General features: G+C 40.0%; 1 protein-coding gene across 1 annotated transcript in view; it reads left to right on the top strand.

The window, feature by feature from the left end:
• Positions 1–25,679, top strand: part of LOC132892522 (interleukin-31 receptor subunit alpha) — a 41,353-nt gene that overhangs the window by 14,521 nt on the left and 1,153 nt on the right. Inside the window, exons 9-15 of the mRNA XM_060930799.1 lie at positions 407–623; positions 7,507–7,683; positions 8,696–8,797; positions 19,097–19,237; positions 19,347–19,487; positions 19,590–19,674; positions 23,454–23,535. Of these exons, the coding sequence (XP_060786782.1) occupies positions 407–623; positions 7,507–7,683; positions 8,696–8,797; positions 19,097–19,237; positions 19,347–19,487; positions 19,590–19,674; positions 23,454–23,535 (945 nt within the window). The remainder of the gene's footprint in view (positions 1–406; positions 624–7,506; positions 7,684–8,695; positions 8,798–19,096; positions 19,238–19,346; positions 19,488–19,589; positions 19,675–23,453; positions 23,536–25,679) is intronic.

Genomic DNA, 25,679 nt, shown 5'->3' with positions numbered 1-25,679 from the left:
TTTGCTGTGAAATAACTTTTTTTTTTTTAATTGGCAAGGATGTGATTCCAATTAACTTACCAATTCTTTTGTCCTTGTTTTGAGCTCTTAGCTTGCTGTGAGCTTTGCCTTTTATGGAGTTTTGTGGGCATCGTTAATTGCAAATCATCTGGGTTGTGAATATACTTTGAACGTTATGGGGGATTGGCATTTATCAACATGTGCATGTAAGAACAAAAATCAATGTTACTGAAACTTTTGTAAATTTGGCAGGAATTTTTAGTGTAGTGTATGAAAAGATTTTCACATAACATTACTAAAAGATTGATGAATGAGGTCCAATGTCTGTGTAGATGTGGTTACAAGGGATAATTGAAGACAGTCCTTTTGTAACTACAATATGTATTTAACTATCCATGTACATTAGGCTTTGGAGATAAAAGAGGCCAGAGGAGTCATTCTTGGATATGAGGTGACCTACACACCTACGAAACAGCCAGGTTTGAATGGAACGATTCGAACTAAGGATCAGAAAGCTATCTTAGAGGTGACTGCAGGGGAATATGACCTGATAGTAATGGCCTATAATACTGCTGGACAGTCTCCCTCAACTAATCTTCGAATCAGTGCTGGTGTTTTTCCAAGTGAGCTTTTTTCCCTCCTCTAACAATTGAGGAAAAAAAACAATCACTATTTTAGCACAAACATGAGGCTACAGTTCACTATATGGAAAAGGATATTAGATAAGATCTTTTAACTGCCTTTCAGAAGTAACAGCCCTTTCCTGTTTATGTAATGCTCTGTCACAAATGTCAGTTTTATGTGCCTTTCACATGTCTGATCAGAAATCAGTCATTTTCCCTTTATGTGAGTATTATATACTTAATCACTAAAAATGAAGGAAACAAAGCTAGACAGTAGGAATCAATATGCAGTTCATGTGTTCTCTGTTAGTTTGGTTACATTTACAGTGCCAGTCAAAAGTTTGGACACACCTATTCATTCATAGGTTTTTCTGTATTTTGACCATTTTCAACATTGTAGAACACTACTGAAGACATCGAAACTATGAAATAACATATAGAACATACACTCACTGGCCACTTTAATAGGAACTTTTTCTTGATTCTAAAATTCCTGTTCTTGGCTGGCAGGAGTGGAACCCAATGTGGTCTTCTGCTATTGCAGAAGATGCTTTTCTGCTCACCACAGTTGTAAAGAGTGATTTATGAGTTACAATATCCTTCCTGGCAGCTCAAAACAATCTTATCATTTTCTTGTTACCTCCCTTATCAACAAGGCATTTCTACAGAACTGTTGCTCACTAAGTGATTTTTGTTTTTCGCACCATTCTGTGTAAACTCTAGAGACTGTTGTGTGTGAAAACCCCAGGAGATCAGCATTTCCTGAAATATTCAAACCAGTCCATCTGGCACCAACACCCATGCCAAAGTGAAAGTCACAGAGATCACAATTTTTCCCATTCTCATGTTTGAAGCAGAGGTGGGGACTTGAGACTTGGAGACTTGGACTCGAGTCGACTCGAGTCACTGTTTTCATGACTTGTGACTTGACTTGACAAAACATGAAAATACTTGAGACTTGACTCGGACTTGGAAGTTTAAGACTCGGGACTTGACTTGACACACGATGACTTGAGTGACTTGAGTGTTATTTCCATCATGTTTTTATTGTGAAAATAAAATGTAATATGCACATACTTCAGTAATTTTGATTGCACTGCCGTTGCGTTGTCACCGCCCTGTCCATCAGGCACGCTCTCTGCGTGGGCTATATACCATGCCCCATGCCACGATGTGTTCACAGATTTCACATCATATCATCATGTCAGCCATCCCAAGAGTAATCACTTTCGGCTTCAAGGGCTACTGCTTAGAAGGTAAACGACGAACGGCGCAGTGCAAGATTTGCAATGTGACGATTTCTGACAGCCAGACCACGACCTCCAATTTCGTCCGGCATTTGAAGATCCATTCTGCCCAGTAAGTTTATTAATGTGTTGTTATTTGGTGATAGCAGCTAAACTCCTCGTTAGCCAATGTTAGCCACGAGAGTGAGCGGTAGGAGGATTTTAGCCATTGCAGATGTAGCTAGGGATTCAGTTTATTATTGTGAAATTCTTATGTGAATGCTGGTAAGCAATGTAGTTACGTCAAGTTTAATGATATTGTATATCAGTAGTAGTAAGTTGATTGTGCACTTTGCAGTCGTGATGCTGAATAACATAAGCAGCTTCCTACCCTGTTGTTCTGTTTCAGGGTTAAGCTAATGGTCAGCTTGTGAACATGTACACGTTCATGAGCAGTACAAATTCGTGTAAGTGTGTTCGTGTACATTAGCCAGACTGTCCATAGGGCATAGAAGCAGGGGAGTTTATCATAGCCGTTTGAAATAGCAGTGCAGCAACCTGCACATTTTTTTCGTCACACTACCAGATCAAAAAAGAAAAGAAAACTCCGTCCCACTGCCTATCATGCACTATTGAAAAAAGCGCCATGATTTGGATTCACCGGCATGCCACTCGCTGTTTTGAATACAGGCTAGCAGCAATACTAAACTCTGCAAAATAGGCTGACTGTGCGCGGGAGTCTCGGTTCCCGCTGTAACACAGTGTTACGAAAATAAATTGTGCAGTCATCCAAACCATGAATTTACATTTAGTATATCAGGCTACCAGGCCGCCAAAACAATGGTTTGAATGACTACAATAGAGTGCTCCGAGATGATGCTAAAAATAGTAACACTGCGGTCTGCGCGGCCATCTTGGAAGTCACTCGCTCCAGAGCACGCATAGAGTACACATCATAGAGTAAACATTCACTGATTTGTTTCCGCGTTAGAGGGCTTAGAAGCTTGGATTCTTTAAGAATTTAGACATCTGAAGTGATGGAGCACTACTGTGAAAGTTTGGATAAGCAGGCACGGGAGCGTTATGCTGAGAAGGTACGTTTCATTGGGAATGTAGATCCATACACTGTTAGTGAGAAGGAATGGAAAGCTGACCCCAGCTTGTTGCCACATTTAACATACATAGATCTTGTGAACTATCTAGTGGTTCACCCAAGTCCATTTTGTGAACTAAAGGATTTCCAGAACTACAAGAGCATGGAAGCATACGATAGATTTGTGTCCGGTTGGGTCCGTGATGTGTCGGTGTTTACTGCTGAAGACGGAGAGACAAAAGTGATCAGAGGGAAAGTGTTACACTCGCAGAGACTATCCCAGCCTAGTCTACACCCCTGGATAACAGTTGACAAGAGACATGCTATTTTGTGTGCACATTGCAACTGCATTGCTGGACTTGGGGAATGTTGCTCCCATGATGTTTTATGTTGAAGCAGCCACGAGACTAAGGGAAAGAACGACGGTCACACAACAGCTGGCATACTGGATGCTACCGGTAACTATGAAATTAAAATAACTATTTTAGTAACTATGAAATTCAAGACAATATTAACCTACCTGTCACAAAGTGATCAGAACAAATCCGGATACAGTCAAGTTGTCCTAAATTTGATCGGTTGATGGCAGCCAGCCACTGTCGTCTCCTCCGCTTGCTTTTCTCCTGTGCTGCAATTCCCTGGTTAGTCACGACTTTAGGGAGTCTGTGGAAGCTTTTGCCACCCTTTTCCCCCGGCTACTACAGCCAACAATGACACATGTATTCGGCATTTTGCTTCGCTGAGCAACAACAGTGCACTGACACAGCGACGTTTGACTTCCAATATGGCCGCCGCTGGGTTCACGCTGATCTCGAAGCACTCTATTTAGAGAGCACAACTCTGTAACTGAACAGGTGCATTGGATATTTCCCAGTGAGGTAATTTAAAAAGTCTCTGGGTAATTGTTCAAGGAAAGATGAATCCCGTGCACTGTCCTTTCCGTATTGTTCCCGAAACGTTGCACTTGTGGTAAGGAGGACAGTGCATTAGCCACGACCGAAACGTTGTGAGCAAAGTTCCTGTGGAAAGGAATGCGCGGGATGCATATTTCATTTAACATTTATTTTCATAACAATCTATTATAGCGGGAACCAAGACTCCTGCGCCAAAGTCATATGTCCCCGCTCCGCACAGGCTGAGGCAGCCTCGGAGAGGGAGAGAGCGAGAGAGCGCTTTTGCACACACCTCTGTAGCTTGTCATATGGGGTAAGATGATGTCACTTTTGCACGGGCGAACAGGTCTTCTTTTTGAGACCTAAATTATGTCTGACACATTTCTCTATCCTTTGGAGTTTTTTTTTTTTTTACTGGTGCAAACATACATCGAAGTCACTTCAGGTTTGTCCACGTGTATCTTATTAATAATAATAATCTCATCTGACGTGATTAGAGATTGGAGGAGCTCATGCCCCTGTTAACCCAAGGTGTCGTCCTACCCTCTTTTAACTATGCACATAACAGAATGCCAATTCTCTGTTTATTTTTCTTGTTGGCTGATGACAATGTGAGAAACTTAGTTGGCTTTCAATCTTGCAATCAATTTTGCCATCAATAAATAACTTTGTGACATTATTACTGTTTTGTTTTATGTATTTTACAGAACATGAGTATTTAACATGCAAATATTTAACAGGTTGGGCACATGTGCCAGGGATGTTTACTGACATTCACTTATATATTGCCTTTTCAATGTATTAAATTCATATTCTGCTGCTAAAATTACGCCAATACGCCTAAGGTGACTTGACTTGGACTTGACTTATTATAGGACTTGACTTGACTTGACTTGACTTGACTTGACTTGACATAGCCTGTGACTTGACTTGACTTGCCCAAGACAAAAAAGACTTGGGACTTACTTGGGACTTGAAGGTTAAGACTTGAGACTTACTTGAGACTTGCACATGTGTGACTTGGTCCCATCTCTGGTTTGAAGTGAACATTAACTGAAGTTCTTGATTTGTATCTGCATGATTTTATGCATTGTGCTGCTGTCAATGGATTGGCTGATTAGAGAACTGCATAAAACAGCAGGTGTATGTTTGTTCCTAATAAAGTGGCCAGTGAGTGTATATGGAACTATGTGGAAAAACAAAAAAGTGGTAAACAAAATATGTTTCATATTTTAGATTCTTCAAAGTAGCCACCGTTTACCTTGATGACGGTTTGTACACTACTGGCATTATCTTAACCAGCTTCATGAGGTAGTTACCTGAAATGCTTTTCAATTAACAGGTGTGCCTCATCAAAAGTTAATGAGTAGAATTTCTTGCCTTCTTAGTGTGTTTGAGATCAAACAGTAAATACAACCCCAATTCCAAAAAAATTGTGATGCTGTGTAAAAGGTAAATAAAAACAGAATGCAATGATTTGCAAATCTCATAAACCCATATTTTTTCACAATATAACATAGACAACATTATCAAATGTTAAGACAACATATTAAATGAGACATTTTACTATTTCATGAAAAATATTAGCTTATTTTGAATTTGATGACAGCAACATGTCTCAAAAAACTTGGGATGGGGGCAACAAAAGTCTGGAAAAGTAAGTGGTACTAAAAAGAAACAGCTGGAGGAACATTTCCAACTAATTAGGTTAATTGTCAACAGGTCAATAGCTTGATTGGGTATAAAAAGAGAATCTTTTTATATACCCAAGAGGCCAAGCTTCTAAGGCAGAGTCTCTTAGAAGTAAAGATGGGCAGAGACTCACCACTCTGCAAAAAACTGCATTTACAAATTGTGGAACAATTTCAGAATAATGTTCCTTGATGTAAAATTGTGAAGACTTTGAATATCTCATCATCTACAGTACATAATATAATCAAAAGATTCCAAGAAGCTGGAGAAATCTGTGCGCATAGGGACAAGGCCAAAAATCAATATTGGATGCCTGTGATCTTTGGGCCCTCAGACTGCACTACATTAAAATAGGCATGATTCTGTAACAGAAATCACTGCATGGGCTCAGAAACACTTCCAGAAATCACTGTTTGTGAATACAGTTCGCTGTGCCATCCACAAATGCAAGTTCAAGCTCTGTCATACAAAGAAGAAGCCATATGTGAACATGATCCAGAAACCATTCTCCGGGCCAAAATTCATTTAAAATGGACTGGGGCAAAGTGGAAAACTATTCTGTGGTCAGACAAATCGAAATTTGAAATTCTTTTTGGAAACCATGGACACCGTGTCCTCTGAACTAAAGAGGAGAGGGACCATCCACCTTGTTATCAGCACTCAGTTCAAAACCCTGCATCTCTGATGGTATGGGGGTGCATTAGTGCCTATGGCATGGGCAGCTTGCACATCTGGAAAGGCACCATCAATGTTGAAAGGTATATAGAATAACATGCTCCCATCCAGACAATAACTTTTTCTGGGAAGGCCTTGCATATTTGAGCAAGCCGATGCTAAACTGCATACTGCATCAATTACAACAACATGGATTTGTAGTAGAAGAGTGCAAGTGCTGAACTGGCCTGCCTGTGGTCCAGACATTTCACCAACTGAAAACACTTGGTGTATCATGAAACAAAAAATACAACAAAGAAAACCCAGGACTGTTGAGAAGCTAGAATCCTATATCAGGCAAGAATGGGACAACATTCCTCTCCCAAAATTCCAGCAACTGGTCTGGGGTGGGTTTCCCAAAAGCATCGTAACACAAAGATCATCATTAAATGGTAACGCGAGCATCACAATGAACATTCTCTCTCCTAGTTAAGATGCTCTTAGCATTAAGAGGCTTTTGGGAAACCCACCCCTGCTTAGTCCCCAGACATTTACGGACTGTTTTTAAAAGGAGAGGGGATGCTACACAGTGGTAAACATGGCCCAGTCCCAACTTTTTTGAGATGTTTTGCTGCCATCAAATTCAAAATTACCCTATTTTTTTCTTAAAATGGTAAATTTTCTCTGTTTAAACATTTGATATGCTGTCTGTGTTCTACTGTGAAAAAATATGGGTTTATGAGATTTGCAAATCATTGCATTCTGTTTTTATTTATATTTTACAGTGCCCCAACTTTTTTTGGAATTGGGGGTGTAATAAATAATTAAAAAATACAGTAAATAACTCTATTCCACGACTGTAGTAATCCATATTACAGTATGTCAAGAATCACTCAACTAATAAAGGGAAATGACAGTCCATCATTACTTTACTTTAAAACATGAAGTGTCTTTTCTTTATTTTTATTAATTAAAAACCATTTCATTAAAAAGTGTGCCCAAAGGTTTGATTGGTACTGTACATTTATTGGTTTCGCAAAATTTAGTTTTAAGTTGCACGCAGAATACCGTCCATGAATTGTGCTGTTAAACAAGCCGTTATTGTGCTTTCACTTAACGTAAACATGCAAACTAGTTGTAAGAAGAACAGAAGAAAAATAGGACTAAAACACAGACAGACAGATACAACAGGGTTGGAGCAAGTGCTAGTTCTTAAACCATTTAGAAGTTGTAGAATATGCTAAACATAAAATGTGCTAAATGGTAAGAAATAAGAAGCAATGTTCAAAAGAAATATGGACAATTTTCAACAATATTGCTGATAGGTCTACCCAAGGTAAAAGGACTCTGGGCCAGCAGTGAAGCATTTTCACTCAGGATTCGATGGGAGGCAGCAGCTGTGAATGTTAGCGAGTTTGCCATCGAGTGGTTCTCTTTTGGTGATGTTGACTCTACCCAATGGAAAAGACTAAATGGCTCAACGTTTTCAACTGTTCTGACAGGTACATTCTGTAACTGATTTTCCGGAGTATATCAAAAAGTTGTGTGAGAGACAGTCCCCTATTTTTGTGATTATAGCGAAAACACTCAAAAAATATAGTGACATGCAATGGGGTGTAGTTAGGCAAGTTTTAAATCCCAATTAAATCCACTTCCTTTAAAGCAAACAAAACCCAAAACTAAACTCGTTTATACTGACACATAATATCCATACAAGACATGTTCGATTATTCATTTGTTCATATTTGTACCTGCACACAATATAGATCATTTGTTTTTCTTTTAGAATAAAATGTCCCTGGATGCTGCCATCCTACTCTCTCCGAGGTTCATATGTTGTGCTCTGAGTACAAATTACCTGAGAGAATCCGAGATTGTGATGTAAATTGCATGCCACATGACTTACCGAGGCTGAGATCTAGTGCATACATCACTTTTTTAAATTGTTGTAAACAACCCTGAAGATGCCCAAGTGTCAAGAATTTTCATGTAAAAATAAGACCGATCATCGAAGCAGTGACCACACACACACAGACACACAAATGAGCAGTGAGCAGACACATACCCAACCAAGAGGCTGTTTTGCTGCCTATAAATGCTCCATCATCAACTACTCAGTGTTGTTGTTGTTATTATTATTATTATTATTATTTTTTTTTTTTTAAATAACACATGAGGGCATTTGCCATGATTGGTAAAAGGTGTTTATTTTGGGGTTTTGTTTGGCTTTAAATACTGTGTGCATTGTGCCACTTCACATACATGAGCATAGGTGCTAATTTTGGAACAAAAAAATAGAAAATAAGCACGAACAGGAAAGAAAATTGCTGACACCCAACAAAATCAATACATCATGGATGCATCAGCCAGTTCTGCTTGCTCCAGCATGAATTGAATCGCTAGACTGTTATTACTAAATTGTCATAAATTCCATGCTATCATTTGTTTTACTTTTAAAAGTTGTGGTAAGTGTAATGAGTTAAATATTTGTTTCTGCCACAAACTCTGTTTCAGGTCCTATTAAGCCCCTAAAGACCTACAGCATCACTGTGTATTCTCTTTATGGAACTCTGTGTGCGCCCCCAGAAACAATTCAAGCCAATCTAGAGTATGGCAGTAAGTAAATATACAGTACCAGTCAAAAGTCTGGACACACCTTCTAATTCAATGATATTTCTTTATTTTTATTAATTAACAGACTCTTTACATCTTAAGATAATGATGGACTGTCTTAGTTCTCTTTTGTTCTCTTTACTTAGTTGAACAGTTCTTAACATAATAAGGATTAATACAGTTGTGGAATAGGGCTATTTACTGTATTTTTATTATTTACTGTTTGATCTCAAATGCATTAAGAAGGCAATAAATTCCACTAATTATCTTTTGACAAGACACACATGTTAATTGAAGAGCATTCCAGCTGATGGCCTCATGAAGCTCATTAAGATAATGCCAATAGTTTGCAAAGTGTCATCAAGGTAAATGCTGGCTATTTTGTAGAAGTCACGGGCGCAGATGGGGGGGACGGGAGGGATTCATCCCACCCAGATTTAAATTCACCTCATTCGGTCCCCCCCACTTATAGGGAGGAAAAAACGTCTATGCTGTCTTTCTTTGCATAAGGCAAACCTCACGGAAAAATCAAAAGACTAATTACCATTCAGTTTATTGAGGTGCACAGCAGTACATACATAGTTGCAACTGCGCAGACTGCACAGGTTGCGAGCTCGAGCTTGGTTGCTATGGTTACCCACAACAAGTTTGACAGGCATATCGGGGACAGCTCCTCCTAGTTCAGGACCCCAACACGGCATGATGAAGGGTGCCAAAAGGCAGAAAACGATTGCATCGTTTTAAAAAAAAAAAAAACGACTGTAAGTAAACTGTGCCTTACTTTATCATATCACCTTGCAATTTTTTGATAGTCTGTTCAAAGTAATGTCATAGTGAAGGTAAAATCGTACGGAGTAGAGATGCCTTTCTGGTAGCCTCCTTCTTTCGGTGGTAGCCTGTAGATACAGTGCTCAGAAGGCAGTTTTAATGTTTAATCTGGCGTTCCGTGCCATAATTTCAGCGAGCATATTGTTTCATAAGGAAACTTTGCGAAGAGTTGTTGACTGACTGCCGCTCACGCAACACACAGGCATAGTTAGAAAGTCAGGATGCACTGGTTTAGACTTTACACACACACACATAGCCCAGCCTCTCGCTATGTTTAACAGTTGGAACTTAGCGGTTTTAAATCTAGTTTTGCAATTTCTGTGCGTGATGATAATGTGTAAACTTTGGATTTCCACAGGCTATGTTAAAATGTTATCATTGTCCTGGCCTGCAGGTAGTTCCTGGTGATGGCAGTGAGGGAGGTGAAATAACATGTATACACACTACCGTTCAAAAGTTTGGGGTCACCCAGACAATTTTGCGTTTTCCATGAAAAGTCACACTTTTATTTACCACCATAAGTTGTAAAATGAATAGAAAATATAGTCAAGACATTTTTCTGGCTGGGCGGCACGGTGGTGTAGTGGTTAGCGCTGTCGCCTCACAGCAAGAAGGTCCTGGGTTCGAGCCCCGGGGCCGGCGAGGGCCTTTCTGTGTGGAGTTTGCATGTTCTCCCCGTGTCCGCGTGGGTTTCCTCCGGGTGCTCCGGTTTCCCCCACAGTCCAAAGACATGCAGGTTAGGTTAACTGGTGACTCTAAATTGACCGTAGGTGTGAATGTGAGTGTGAATGGTTGTCTGTGTCTATGTGTCAGCCCTGTGATGACCTGGCAACTTGTCCAGGGTGTACCCCGCCTTTCGCCCGTAGTCAGCTGGGATAGGCTCCAGCTTGCCTGCGACCCTGTAGAAGGATAAAGCGGCTAGAGATAATGAGATGAGATGAGATTTTTCTGGCCATTTTGAGCATTTAATCGACCCCACAAATGTGATGCTCCAGAAACTCAATCTGCTCAAAGGAAGGTCAGTTTTATAGCTTCTCTAAAAAGCTAAACTGTTTTCAGCTGTGCTAACATGATTGTACAAGGATTTTCTAATCATCCATTAGCCTTCTGAGGCAATGAGCAAACACATTGTACCATTAGAACACTGGAGTGATAGTTGCTGGAAATGGGCCTCTATACACCTATGTAGATATTGCACCAAAAACCAGACATTTGCAGCTAGAATAGTCATTTACCACATTAGCAATGTATAGAGTGTATTTCTGATTAGTTTAAAGTGATCTTCATTGAAAAGAACAGTGCTTTTCTTTCAAAAATAAGGACATTTCAAAGTGACCCCAAACTTTTGAACAGTAGTGTGTGTATATATATGTGTATATATATATATATACACACACACACACACACACACACATATATATATATATATATATATATATATATATATATACACACAAAATGGAATCATTTGCTGACAGCTCAGTCCCCCCCAGTTCAAAAATCCTATCTGCGCCCCTGGTAGAAGTACACACACACACATATATATATATATATATATATATATATATATATATATATATATATATATATATATATATATTACTTCTACAAAGTAGCCATATGTTATTTCATAGTTTATTGTTCTACATTGTAGATAATAGTCAAAATACAGAAAAACCTATGAATGAGTAGGTATGTCCAAACTTTTGACTGGTACAGTATTCATATATTGTGGTTTTCTCTGAGATGTTAATGTGCTATTTTTACAGAGCATGACATTAAACATAAAACTGTACCTACAGTATAATCACTGGATTATTTGATTAGACCCTTGAATATTTAAAAATACAAAAATTAAATGTGCCCACTCTTCAGTTTATCCAATCAATGTATAGAGAAAGCTTTGTCCTACAGTTTCACCTGATATTTTTGACTTTTAAAAAGCTGTTTCAGAATCATGTAACATATTTCAAAGGGATGCACTGCACCTAGAATTTACTTGTACCATAATTATTTTTAGTATAAATATGCAGGTGATTATAGGAAATCGTGCATGTTGATTGGTCGAGAGATTCGGACCATTTCTCAATAATCACCTCGAGTGACTCGGCAAAATGGTGGCCAATCACTTTGTCACCATAAGTGAGGAAGAATTACAAATTATAAAAGAAAATACTGTTACTAAAAGCACTAAAGATGCTACAAAGTTTGGTCTAAAGATATTCAAAGGTAAGGTGGAATTGTGATTTATATTATCTATTTCCAAACAAAGTATCTTATGAGAGTCAGGATAGATAAGTAACACAAGTCTGCGCCACACTGTTATTACATTTGCATGCCGCTTTTGAAGTTTGAAATAAATTATTTTAAAAATATGATTTTTAAAAAATATTCACCTGTGCATTGATACTAAAACAATTATCCACCTTAGGCTCAGTGAATATTGGTGAATAATAACCTCAGCTTTGTCTCTGTTATTATTCACTGATATTCACTTCACCTTCAATAAATAATTGTTAAATATATCTGTTTACCATAACATGAACTATTTCCAAACCTATGTATACTAGTGCATTTCAATTAGAATATCATGAAAAACTTAAATATTTTCCATCAATTATTTAAGAAAATGCAAATTTTATATATTCTAGGCTCATTCGTCATTGGTTGTCCATCGCTAGCAATGATGACTGCTTAATTAGGATGTGCAGAAATGCAGATGGGCCATGAGGCCCGCACCAAAGTGACAGAGTCATCCACAGCCGTGGCATAAATGGGCTGGTTGAGCTGATATGGAATGTCTGGTTTTGTGAGCTCTCATATGCTCCCTTTGACACTTGTCTTCAATTGCAGACACTGAGCTTTTAACTATGCTTCGCCATGTTGCTCTACCCGAGGCATCCCTTTCCTATGTCTGATCAATAACTCCGGCATTCTTCATGTTCCTCTTCAAAACATCTTTGTACCTCAGTTTCTGTCTTCTTTATCTCCTCTTTCCTAGGCTCAGTTCTCCATAGAAAATGGCTTTGGATAGGTGCATGTCAGGCATGCGCCAGATGTGTCCAGCCCAACATAGTTGGGAGGCTATGATAAGGGCTTCCACACTTAATGTTTTGGCTTGCCTGAGGATTTCTACATTGGGGACCTTGTCCTGCCATCTTATTTTGAGGATTTGACACAGGTGTCGGAGTTGGAGCCTGGTCAGTTTCTTGAAGTGTTTACAGTAGAGCGTCATGCATTTGGTGGTGTAAAGCAGAGATGGGTAAGACTGCGGCATTGTATATTTTCAACTTGGTGGTTCTCTTGATGTCATGGTGAGACCATAGTTGCTTTTGTAATGCACCAAAGGCTTTGGTGGTAGCTTGAATCTGGCGGACTACCGCCAAGTCTGATGAGTTTGTGTTGGTAACTGCACTGCCTAGGTAGATGAAACTCTCAGAACTCCTGAGAGGCATTTCATTGACCAAAACCACATTGTTTGGCATTGCCTATGGCTGAGGTGAGGGTTGGTACAGGAGTTCTGTTTTTGTGCTATTGATTTTCAATCCAAAGAGGGTTGCAGCTGCGGCAAAGCGATCAACAATTTCCTGCATGCCATCCAAATCTGTTGCTAGAAATGCAGAGTCATCTGCATACAGTAGTTCTCACATGCAGATTTGCCGAGTTTTGGTTGAGGACTTGAGTTTGGCAAGATTGAAGAGTTTGCCTTCCGATTGACTCCTTTATCTAGGTTAATGCCCATAGTCTCTAAGACTGCTGTAAGGTAGAGTATAAACAATATCGGGACAAGAACACATCCCTGTTTGACATCATGATTGACAGAAAAAGCTTCACTAATGTCTCCTCCGATCGAAACCTTCCCAGATATATTCTCATGGAAGAGCTTAATGAGCTGTATCAGTCTTTCTGGGCATCCATACATTTCTAGTACAGTCCAAAGCGTCTCTCGGTCAACGGTGTCAAAGGCCTTTGAGAAGTCTACAAAGACCACTGTGGCAGCGGGGGCATGGCCGAGTGTCAGTCTGTAAATGGAGGGCGGAGTCGGGGAAGGTGAGTGGTCGTATCGCTACACCTGCTGTCAATTAACGTGTATTTGCATGTCTCCTCCAGTGACCGTGCCCTATAAAAGGAGAGTGAGAAGGGGAGCTCGGCGTGGAGGGCTTGATAGTAGCCTGTGTGTGTGTGTACGAGAGAGAGTTTAAGTTGTGTGCTGAAAAGCTACAATAAAGAAAACAAGACGCAAACAACCTCCTGCCATGCTTCTGTGCTCCGCCCACATCAGGGTCTCTCTACAACCACGTACAGAGGTTGATGTTGTTTGATGGCTTTCTCTTGGAGGTGTCTCAGGGCAAAGATCATATCTGAGCTAGATCTGCCAGCCCTTAAACTGCACTGACTTTCTGGAAGTACATCTTCTGAGATACTATTAATTAGGTTTAGAACTATCTTGGTCAGAATCTTGCCTGCAATGGAAAGCAGAGATATGCCACAGTGGTTTCCACATTTGCTCCTTTCTCCTTTCTTTTTGTAGATGGTCACAATTAGTGCATCATTGAAGTCTTGGGGAAAACACTTCTCCCAACATGCATTATACAGTTTTAAGAGTGCAGCTGTTAGGCTGGGGCCACCTTGCTTCAACATGTCAGTTGGGATGCCATCTTAACTGGGTGCTTTGCCACATCTAGTATCCTTGAGTGCTTTCTCAAGCTCATCTGATGTGATGGGTACACACACATCTTCTCTTGTTGGTCTCCTCTCAACCCAGCAACATGCCTCAGAATCGGCTGACCCTTGCTGGTTTAGGAGACTGAAGAAATGCTCCTTCCACCTTCTTTTTATGTCTTCCAGATTTGTGTGGAGTATACTTCCATCATCACTTTTCACTGGTGCTAATTCATTTGCTTCTCGGTCCATAGAGAGTCTTCAGTCCAGCGAATAATCCATGGTTGTTCTTCCTGTCTGTCAGTTCCTGTAGTTCCTCAGCTTTCTTGCCCCACCATCTGTCTTTCATGGCTCTGATTTCTCATTGCACTTTTGCTTTAATATCTTTGAAAGTTTTCATGTGTCTATTTGAGTTCTCTTTAAGATGTAGTTTATAAATTTTGCATTTTTCTTCTAACAAAGCTTGAATAGAATCAGGCTCTTCTTGAAACCAGTCTGGTGTACTTTTCTTCTGCTGTCCAAGTATATCACTTGCAGTTGTGTACACAATATCTTTCAGCTGTTGCCACATGCCAATGCTGTAGTGATCTAGTTCCTTCACAATCAGAGCTGTTCTATGCTCAGGTTTCTTATCATTGTTCAACATGGTGCAGACATTCCAAGTCCCAACTATCAAATTCATATTTTTCATCTTTCTACCGCTATTATGGAGACCCACTGGCTGCAGTGAACCAGCCAGGTAAGGACTGGATAAGCTTTCTTTACCCCACCTTTTCTAGGGACTTCCCTTTCCAGGACAGGCAGTGCTGTCCCTAAATAAGGCTGCCTGGACACCCACAATGCTGCCTCACCCCACTGTTACCCAGAGCTTCAGCTAGGCTGTGACCATCAAATGTGAGCTGCCTGTGTGTAAAGTTCCTGCTAGCAACTTCCAGCTTCTGAGACCTGCTGCTGTTGCATTTACTCTATCACCACAGGGCTTTCCTATTCTCCCCTCCTAATGAAGCGCCTTGTACAGTAAGGTAAGACAAGCAATGTTGGCCCCCCATCATGTTGTCTCTCTGGACCTCCAGACCTGATGCCAAGTGGTGCACAAAAGTGCCACAGACCTGATGGGTATGGAAGTTGCCCTGCAGCAATAACTGATTTGCCAAGTGATGCCATCCATTGGCTATTTGAGTGTCTCTTCTGCATGCCATCTGGTGGTGTGCCATTAACCCTGTTGAGTTTATCTGCCTCATTGCACTGAATGCTGCCAGCGCCTTATTGGTGATGTACAATTTAACCCATACCTGGAACTAGGGCTGTGCGATATGGGAAAAAATGAATATCCCGATACATTTTCTCCATTTCACGATATACGATATATATCTCGATATATTTAAATCTCCTCTAAAGGACCCCATGAAATCTAACTTTTACTCTTTACTGTTTTCACTACAATCCCTGCAGATTAAATAACATTCTTGGTTAACTTTACAGGTGGTTTTCAACAACACATTTTACATTTTCATGTTAGTGATTAATCACAATTGAGTTGAAATAAGACTATTTTTATTCAACAAAGATGTGGCACAAACTGCAAAAACAATCTTGAAAATTGCAACAAAGGGGCAATACAATACAGAGCTGCTCAGAGCTCAAATCAATAAAGTGCAAGCTCAACACTGAGAAAGACATTTAGCCTAAATAAGAAAAGTGCTCATTCATTAAATTATTTTAAAAAATAGATCTCCAAGCTATTAACCTGACTACTGAGAACCACTGGAACATTCACAATAGAGAGAGAGAGATTGAGGGAGAGAAGAGAGAGATCTGCAAAACGTAATTTTTCTCTTTGCACACTTTTGAACTGAATGTTTTCTGGCTCTGCTTCTCAGATGTGTATAATTCCGGTATTGCCTTCTCTGTAAAATGTCTGTGACCAGGCAACTCATGTTTGGGATTGAGTGTGTTTAGTAATTTTTGGAAGCACTATACTAACTGGGATCATGTCTTCGGCAATGAAGTTAGTGATTGCATCCGTTATAGCTCTCCATTTCTGACTCGGTTTCTCATATGGGGTGGCTTTGGAGAACGAGGCCGCTATGGTCGTTTGTTTAGCTTGTGGGGGGGTTTTAGCTCGTGGGCAAGTAGTTGGGAGTTTAAGAGACTCTTCATACTGTACCGGGTGAGTTTTCAGGTGATGGAACATATTTGTAGTGCTGCTGCCTTTCATGATGACAGGTTTTTTTTTTTTTTGCACACTTTACAAACTGGCATTTGCTGTTCCACGTCCTCCTCGCGATATCCAAAAAATGCCAGTTGACTGACCCCTTACTAGTTCTTTTAGGAAGTAATTTGTCACTGAAATTGCCAGAGCTTACACGGTAGCCTATGCAGCACCAGCGATTGCACGAACTGAGTCAGCGCTGTAAACCGGAATCAGGAAATCTTCCCGCCGGCAGTGTTGCCAGATACTGCTAACGTTTTCCAGCTCAAAATATGTTCAAAACCCACCCAAATGCACTTAAAACCGCCCAATCTGGCAACACAACCGAAACTAGAAAATCTTCCCAGAAGTTCCTTTCAGCACCGAGATGTCGCCCGGGATTGGTTGGCGAGTGCGTGACGTTATTGTTTTCTTTACCCTTAGGCAGCCTCTCATGTTACTGCCTGTGGGACAGAGAGAAAACCACCGGAAAAGGTTTTAAACAAACATGAAACAAATGCAAGTCGGAAGATGACCATAAAATACTCGATAGTTACGATATAATAATTTTATGTATCGCACACAGAATTTTCGCGATATATCGAGTATATTCGATATATTGCACAGCCCTACCTGGAACCCAGGCGGGTGCTACCGCTCCGGGTCAGAGTGGACCTGGGAGCAATGGGGATTAAGGGGTAACTCCACTTTCCCCAATGCTCAAGTCCTCCCGGACCTGAGACTCACTACTGGTTTCTACACTCATTTCACTCTAGATTCATTACACATAAACAAACTAAAATGTTTCAAGCATTTTTTCTATTTTAATTTTGAAAATTATGGCCTACAGCACAAGAAATAAAAAAACTCAAAATATTAGAGTATTTCTTTTTGAGTTTGAGGAAAACAGTATAAATCCCGTCTATCTCTTGGTCTAGTTCAGTACATGCAGTTACAATCATGGGGAAGACTGCTGACTTGACAGTTGTCCAGAAGATGATCATCCATAAGCCACAGAAGGTAAATGCTGAAAAGGCTGGCTGGAAAAGGTGCACAAGCAACAGGGATGACCACAGCCTTGAGAGAATTGTCAAGAAAAGTTGATTCAAGAACGTGGGGGAGCTTCACAAGGAGTGGACTGAGGCTGGTGTCAGTGCATCAAGAGCCACCACGCACAGACCTCTTCAGGAAAGGGGCGACAATTGTCACATTCCTAATATCAAGTCACTCCGGAACCAGATACAACATCAGAAGCATCTTACCTGAGCTAAGGAGAGAAAGAACTGGACTGTTGCTCAGTGGTCCAAAGTTCTCTTTTCAGATGAAAGTGAATTTTATATTCCATTTGGAAATCAAAGTCCTAGAGTCTGGAGGAAGAGTGGAGAGGCACAGAATCCAAGATCTTTGAAGTCCAGTGTGAAGTTTCTGCAGTCTGTGATGATTTGGGGTGCCGTGTCATCTGCTGGTGTTGGTCCACTGTGTTTTATCAAGTCCAAAGTCAATGCGGCTGTCTACCAGGAGAGTTTAGAGCACTTCATGCTTCCATCTGCTGACAAGCTTTATGGAGATGATGATTTCCTTTTCCAGAAGGACTTGGCACCTGCCCACAGTGCCAAAACTAGTACCAAATGGTTTGCTGACTTTTATATTACTGTGCTTTATTGGCCAGCCAACTCACCTGACCTGAACCCCATAGAGAATCTATGGAGTACTGTCAAGAGGAAGATGAGAAACACCCAATCCAAAAATACAGATAAGCTGAAGGCTGCTATCAAAGCAACCTGGGGTTCAATAACACCTCAGCAGTGCCACAGGCTGATCGTCTCCATGCCACGCTGCATTGATGCAGTAATTCATGGTAAAGGAGCCCCAGCCAAGTATTGGGTGTATAAATGAACATACTTTTCAGAAGTTGGACATTTCTGTATTGTAAATCCTTTTTTGATTGCTCTTAGGAAATATTCTAATAATTTGAGATACTGGATTTCTGATTTTCATGAGCTATAAGCGATAATCATCAAAATTAAAACAAAAAAAGGCTTGAAATACTTCACTTTACATGTAATGAATTTAGAATACATGAAAGTTTCATCTCATCTCATTATCTCCAGCCGCTTTATCCTGTTCTACAGGGTTGCAGGCAAGCTGGAGCCTATCCCAGCTGACTACGGGCAAAAGGTGGGGTACACCCTGGACAAGTCGCCAGGTCATCACAGGGCTGACACATAGACACAGACAACCATTCACGCTCACATTCACACCTACGGTCAATTTAGAGTCACCAGTTAACCTAACCTGCATGTCTTTGGACTGTGGGGGAAACCGGAGCACCCGGAGGAAACCCATGCGGACACGGGGAGAACATGCAAACTCCGCACAGAAAGGCCCTCGCCAGCCATGGGGCTTGAACCCAGACCTTCTTGCTGTGAGGCGACAGCACTAACCACTACACCACCGTGCCGCCCCTACATGAAAGTTTACCTTTTTGAATTAAATTTTAAAAAAATGAACTTTTTCACCATATTCTAATTCTTTGAGATGCACTAATAGTATATACCTCCATTTGATTTTCTTGTTTGTTTGTTTGTTTGTTTGTTTGTTTGTTTGTTTGTTTGTTTCAGCCCTTTTAGACATTGTTCAGCTGCAACTTGTAAATGTGACAAAAACGTCGGTCACAGTCCAGTGGGTGTGGCAAGAACAATCCCCAACCACAAATGTTCTTCAATACAGAATTGTGTTAATTGGGGCCAGTGAAACAAGTTGTAAGGCTCTAGATACAATACTAAGTTTAAACTTTCTTTTATTGTAAAAACTGCATTAAAGTTTTGAATTTACTTTCAGAATGTGATTTTTTTTCTTTGTTTCATTTAGCATTTAGCATTTTCCCACATCAGTGGCAACACTCATTCCACAACCTACAGACAAATGTCAAGTACACTGTATGTATTTATGGAGAGACTACATCTGGGAATTTTTTAAAGGCAAATATTGAATTTAAAACACCTCATCTTGGTGAGTAATCCTCTAAGAAATCGAGCAATGTTCATAAAAATAAGAAATTTAATTATTTTAAAAATAAGTAGATTTGCATTTTTCATTGTCTTTTTTTTCCAGACAGTGATGAAATAATAAAAGCTGCTCTTCCAATTGTAGTACTTCTTGTTACATTCAGTATTTTCTCAGTTCTTTCTAGAACTGTGTAAGTACCATATTTATTCACTCATGTAAATTTTAATTCATACTATTTTTTTGTCTTGAATTTGTTCTATAGTTTCTATAATAATACTTGCCAATAAGTATGCAAAATATTACGTTATATTGCCCAGAAATACAACCCCAAATCAGAAAAAATTGGGGTGGTATGTGGAAATTGAAATTAAACCTAAAAACAATGATTGGTGAATAATATTTGACCTGTGTTGCACTCAAAACAATATAACAGCACATTATTTGATGTTTTACCTCATGAATTTTAGTGTTTTTTTCCCTTTTTTTCAAAATAAACACATTTCAATTTTGATTTTTGCAACACATTTCAAAAAAAGTTGGGATGGTAAACCAAGTGATTGAAGTGTTTCAGGTATTATTTTGTCCCATTCTTCCTGCAAACACATTCTAAGGCATGCAGCAGTACAGGGTTTGTCATCATATTTTTTGTTTCAAAATTTGCCACACGTTCTTGACTGGGGACAGAGGGGACAGGCATCTTCTTCTTCTACAGCCATGCCTTTGTAATGTGTGCAGCATGTGGTTTTGCATTGTCTTTTTGAAATATCCTTGGAAAAGATGATGTTTTGAAGTTAGCATAATGCTGCCATCACAGAAGTGTAAGTTAGCTTTGCCAAGAGCACTGAGACAACCCCATACCATGACAGACCCTGAATTTTGGACTTGTTGCTGGTAACGGTCTGGATGGTCCTTTCTGTCTTTGGTCCGGAGCACTTAGCATCCAGTTCTTCAAAAAAAAAAAAAAGACCTGGAATACTGATGCATCTGCCCACAATACACATTTCCACTGTGTGATAGTCCATCCCAGATACAGTGCTCAGCGTAAATGAGTGCACCCCCTTTGAAAAGTAACATTTTAAACAATCTCTCAATGAACACAATTTCCAAAATGTTGACAAGACAAAGTTGAATATAACATCTGTTTAACTTATAACATGAAAGTAAGGTTGATAATATAACTTAGATTACACATTTTTTCAGCTTTACTCAAATTAGGGTGGTGCAAAAATGAGTACACCCCACAACAAAAACTACTACATCTAGTACTTTTGTATGGCCTCCATGATTTTTAATGACGGCACCAAGTCTTCTAGGCATGGAATGAACAAGGTGGTGACATTTTGCAATATCAGTCTCTTTCCATTCTTCAACAATGACCTCTTTTAGTGACTGGATGCTGGATGGAGAGTGATACTCAACTTGTCTCTTCAGAATTCCCCATAGGTGTTCGATTGGGTTCAGATCAGGAGACATACTTGGCCACTGAATCACTTTCACTCTGCTCTTCAGAAATCCAACAGTGGCCTTAGATGTGTGTTTAGTCATGTTGGAAAAGTGCACAACGACCAAGGGCATGGAGTGATGGTAGCATCATCTTTTTCAGTATAGAGCAATACATCTGTGAATTAATGATGCCATCAGTTAAAATGCAGCCCCACATAAGGACACTGCCACCACCATGTTTCACTGTAGGCACCATGCATTTTTCTTTGTATTCCTCACCTTTGTGACGCCATAGAGTTTTGAAGCCATCAGTTCCAAAAACATTCATCTTGGTTTCATCACTCCAGAGTATAGAGTCCCAGTAGTCTTCATCTTTGTCAGCATGGGCCCTGGCAAACTCTATGCGGGCTTTTTTGTGCCTGGGCTTTAGGAGAAGCTTCTTTCGTGGACAGTGTCCATGCATGCCATTCTTCTGCAGTGTACGCCGTATTGTGTCACAGGAAATAGTCACCCCAATTTGGCTTTCTTCTACTTTAGATAACTGCAGAGAACTTGTATGCTGATTTTCTTCAACCCTTCTCATCAGAAGACGCTCCTGTCGAGGTGTTAACTTCTATGGACGACCTGGACGTCTCTGTGAGATGGTTGCAGTTCCATCTTTCTTAAATTTTTGTACCACTTTTGCTACAGTATTCTGACTGATAATTAAAGGTTTGCTGATCTTCTTGTAGCCTTCACCTTTGTGGTGTAAAGAAATTATTTTCTTTGGGGAATTCTGAAGAGACAAGTTGAGCATCACTCTCCATCCAGCATCCAGTCACTAAAAGAGGTCATTGTTGAAGAATGGAAAAAGATTGATGTTGCAAAATGTCGCCAACTTGTTCATTCCATGCCTAGAAGACTTGGTGCTGTCATTAAAAATCATGGAGGCCATACAAAGTAGTAGTTTTTGTTGTGGGGTGTACTCATTTTTGCACCACCCTAATTTGAGTAAAACTGAAAAAAATGTGTAATCTAAGTTATATTATTAACCTTACTTTCACGCTATAAGTTAAACAGATGTTATATTAAATTTTGTCTTGTCAACATTTTGGAAATTGTGTTCATTGAGAGATTGTTTAAAATATTACTTTTCAAAGGGGGTGTACTCATTTACGCTGAGCACTGTATCTCTAAGCCCAGAGAAGTCAACAGCATTTCTGAACAGAATTAACATAAGGCTTCCTTTTTGCACAGTAAAGATTTAATTGGCAGTTTTATGGATGTAACTCTGTACTGGAGTGCTTTACAAAGATTTGCTAAAGTAATCCAAAGTCGTCCCACCCCCGTTTCCAGTTGAGAGTATGCCGTGTGCATCCTAACTGCCGCTTCTCACCGGAGCTTGTTTTATTTATCCCTTTTTTTTCTCTTTTCTGTTTGTGTAGTTTGATTTTTGTTTGAGTGTTTTGTCCACCGGTTGTGGTGTAGCTCCGGACCCAGTTTTGGGTGTCGGTTTCCTCCAGGCCTTAGTTTGCCGTGGGTGATGCCGGTGCTCATCGCTATGGACTGCAGTGAGCTTGTTGCTCATTTTAACATCGGGGTTGTCCAAGGCTCTGTGCAGTGGTGCTTTTGTGCTTGGCTGCAGTGTTCTGAGCGATGTTGCTCGGTGGCGTTGCAGCGGCTGCGCCGGCAGTTTGAGACATACCAGTGCTCTGCATGGCAGTGCTTCTGTACTCGCTTTGTGGATCCATGGCACAGTGTTCCGGGTAATGTTGCCTAGCAGCTTTGGGGTGGCTATGCGGGCAGTGTGGGAATTGTTTTCATGCGCCTTTTGGTGGGACTGTGGCTGCTACACCATTGGAATGACATCCTGACCTTTATTTGGTGGACTTTTTTTTTTCCCTTCCCCTTTCCTTATAATTGTAAAATGACCTTGGGTATGAGAAAGGCGCTATATAAATTTAACTATTATTAATATTAATCCCAAGCCCATGTGGTTTCAGCTATATATGAATGACTGTTCTTGATGCAGTGCCATCTGAGGGATCAGAGATCACGGTTGTTCAGCTTAGGCTTGCGCCCTTGCCCTTTATGCACCAAAATTTCTTCAGATTCTTTGAATCATTTCATGATATTATGCACCGTATAGAGTGAACTATCCAAATCCCTTCATATCTTTCTTTGATTTTCAGTTTGGATACTGATTTTGTACCATATCATGATTACAATCACCTATTGACATCACCTGTTTCAAATTCATCATTATTTAATTGTTTTACCTCATTACTAGCCCTAAACTGCCTCGTTTCAACTTTTTTTTTGGAATGTGTTGTAGGCCTGAAATGCAGGAATGGATGTATATAAACAAACGAAATGAAGTTGACCAGACAAAACATGCAATATCTTGGGTTCATACTGTCTGCAATGAAATAGAAGTCAAAGTAAATTTAGAAATCACTGCTTTCTTTTTTATTTGCATTTTCTCTACCATCCCAACTTTGGTATCAATATTTTATACTCTGTATAAACACACTTTCTGTCTCACAGCTTTAAGGACTACTTTTTCCCCAACATTTCTAACCCTGGGCATAGTTTTATTGGACACTGGCTGCAAAATCTGCCATATGAGGTAATGACTAAACATGTTCTCATGTCAGCAACAGTAGTAGTCAACATTACAGTGCTCAGCGTAAATGAGTACAACCCCTTTGAAAAGTAACATTTTAAACAAGATGAATGTTTTTGGAACTGATGGCTTCAAAACTCTATGGCGTCGCAAAGGTGAGGAATACAAAGAAAAATGCATGGTGCCTACAGTGAAACATGGTGGTGGCAGTGTCCTTATGTGGGGCTGCATGAGTGCTGCTGGTGTCAGGGAGCTGCATTTCATTGATGGCATCGTGAATTCATAGATGTATTGCTCTATACTGAAAGAGAAGATGCTACCATCACTCCGTGCCCTTGGTCATTATGCACTTTTCCAACATGACTAAGCACACATCTAAGGCCACTGTTGGATTTCTGAAGAACAACAGAGTGAAAGTGATTCAGTGGCCAAGTATGTCTCCTGATCTGAACCCAGTTGAACACCTATGGGGAATTCTGAAGAGACAAGTTGAGCATCACTCTCCATCCAGCATCCAGTCACTAAAAGAGGTCATTGTTGAAGAATGGAAAAAGATTGATGTTGCAAAATGTCGCCAACTTGTTCATTCCATGCCTAGAAGACTTGGTGCTGTCATTAAAAATCATGGAGGCCAATGGCATCCATGCATGCCATTCCTCCGCAGTGTATGCCGTATTGTGTCACAGGAAATAGTCACCCCAGTATGGCTTTCTGCTTCTTTAGATAACTGATGCAGTAGTTTTTGTTGTGGGGTGTACTCATTTTTGCACCACCCTAATTTGAGTAAAACTGAAAAAAATGTGTAATCCAATTTATATTATTAACCATACTTTTCATGTTATAAGTTAAACAGATGTTATATTAAACTTTGTCTTGTCAGCATTTTGGAAATTGTGTTCAATGAGATATTGTTTAAAATGTTACTTTTCAAAGGGGTTGTACTCATTTACGCTGAGCACTGCATATGACTTAAACATGAGCTGTCCTTTTACTATACTGTAGTCTTAGTTTATTTTTCCATTCTTTTTCAATGATGCAATTTTACAGTGGTGCTTGAATGTTTTTGTGAACCTTTTAGAATTTTCTATATTTCTGCATCAATATGACCGAAAACATCATCAGATTTTCACACAAGTCCTAAAAGTAGATAAAGAGAACCCAGTTAAACAAATGAGACAAAAATTGTTATACTTGGTCATTTATTTATTGAGGAAAATGATCCAGTATTACATATCTGTGAGTGGCAAAAGTATTTGAACCTCTAGGATTAGCAGTTAATTTGAAGGTGAAATTAGTCAGGTGTTTTCAATCAGTGGGATGACAATCAGGTGTGAGTGGGCACCCTGTTTTATTTAAAGATAAGGGATCTATCAAAGTCTGATCTTCACAACACACGTTTGTGGAAGTGCATCATGGTATGAACAAAGGAGATTTCTGAGGACCTCAGAAAAAGCACTGTTGATGCTCATCAGGCTGGAAAAGGTTACAAAACCATCTCTAAAGAGTTTGGACTCCACCAATCCACACACAGACAGATTGTGTACAAATGGGGGAAATTCAAGACCATTGTTACCCTCCCCAGGAGTGATTGATCAACAAAGATCACTCCAAAAGCAAGGCGTATAATCGTCGGCGAGGTCGCAAAGGACCCCAGGGTAACTTGTAAGCAGCTGAAGGCCTCTCTCACATTGGCTAATGTTCATGAGTCTACCATCAGGCGAACACTGAACAGCAATGGTGTGCATGGCAGGGTTGCAAGGAGAAAGCCACTGCTCTCCAAAAAAAAAAAACCACTGCTGCTCATCTGCAGTTTGCTAAAGATCACGTGGACAAGCCAGAAGGCTATTGGAAAAATGTTTTGTGGACAGATGAGACCAAAATAGAACTTTTTGGTTTAAATGAGAAGCATTATGTTTGGAGAAAGTAAAACACTGCATTCCAGCATAAGAACCTTATCCCATCACTGAAACATGGTGGTGGTAGTATCATGGTTTGGGCCTGTTTTGCTGCATCTGGGCCAGGACAGCTTGCCATCATTTATGATTCTGAATTATACCAGTGAACTCTAACGGAAAATGTCAGGACATCTGTCCATGAACTGAATCTCAAGAGAAGGTGGGTCATGCAGCAAGACAACAACCCTAAGC

This window comes from Neoarius graeffei, chromosome 10 (genome assembly GCF_027579695.1).
Source record: "Neoarius graeffei isolate fNeoGra1 chromosome 10, fNeoGra1.pri, whole genome shotgun sequence".
Lineage (NCBI taxonomy): Eukaryota > Metazoa > Chordata > Actinopteri > Siluriformes > Ariidae > Neoarius > Neoarius graeffei.
Note: the sequence above shows the minus strand (reverse complement) of the source record. Positions and strands in the feature narration are given on the sequence as shown.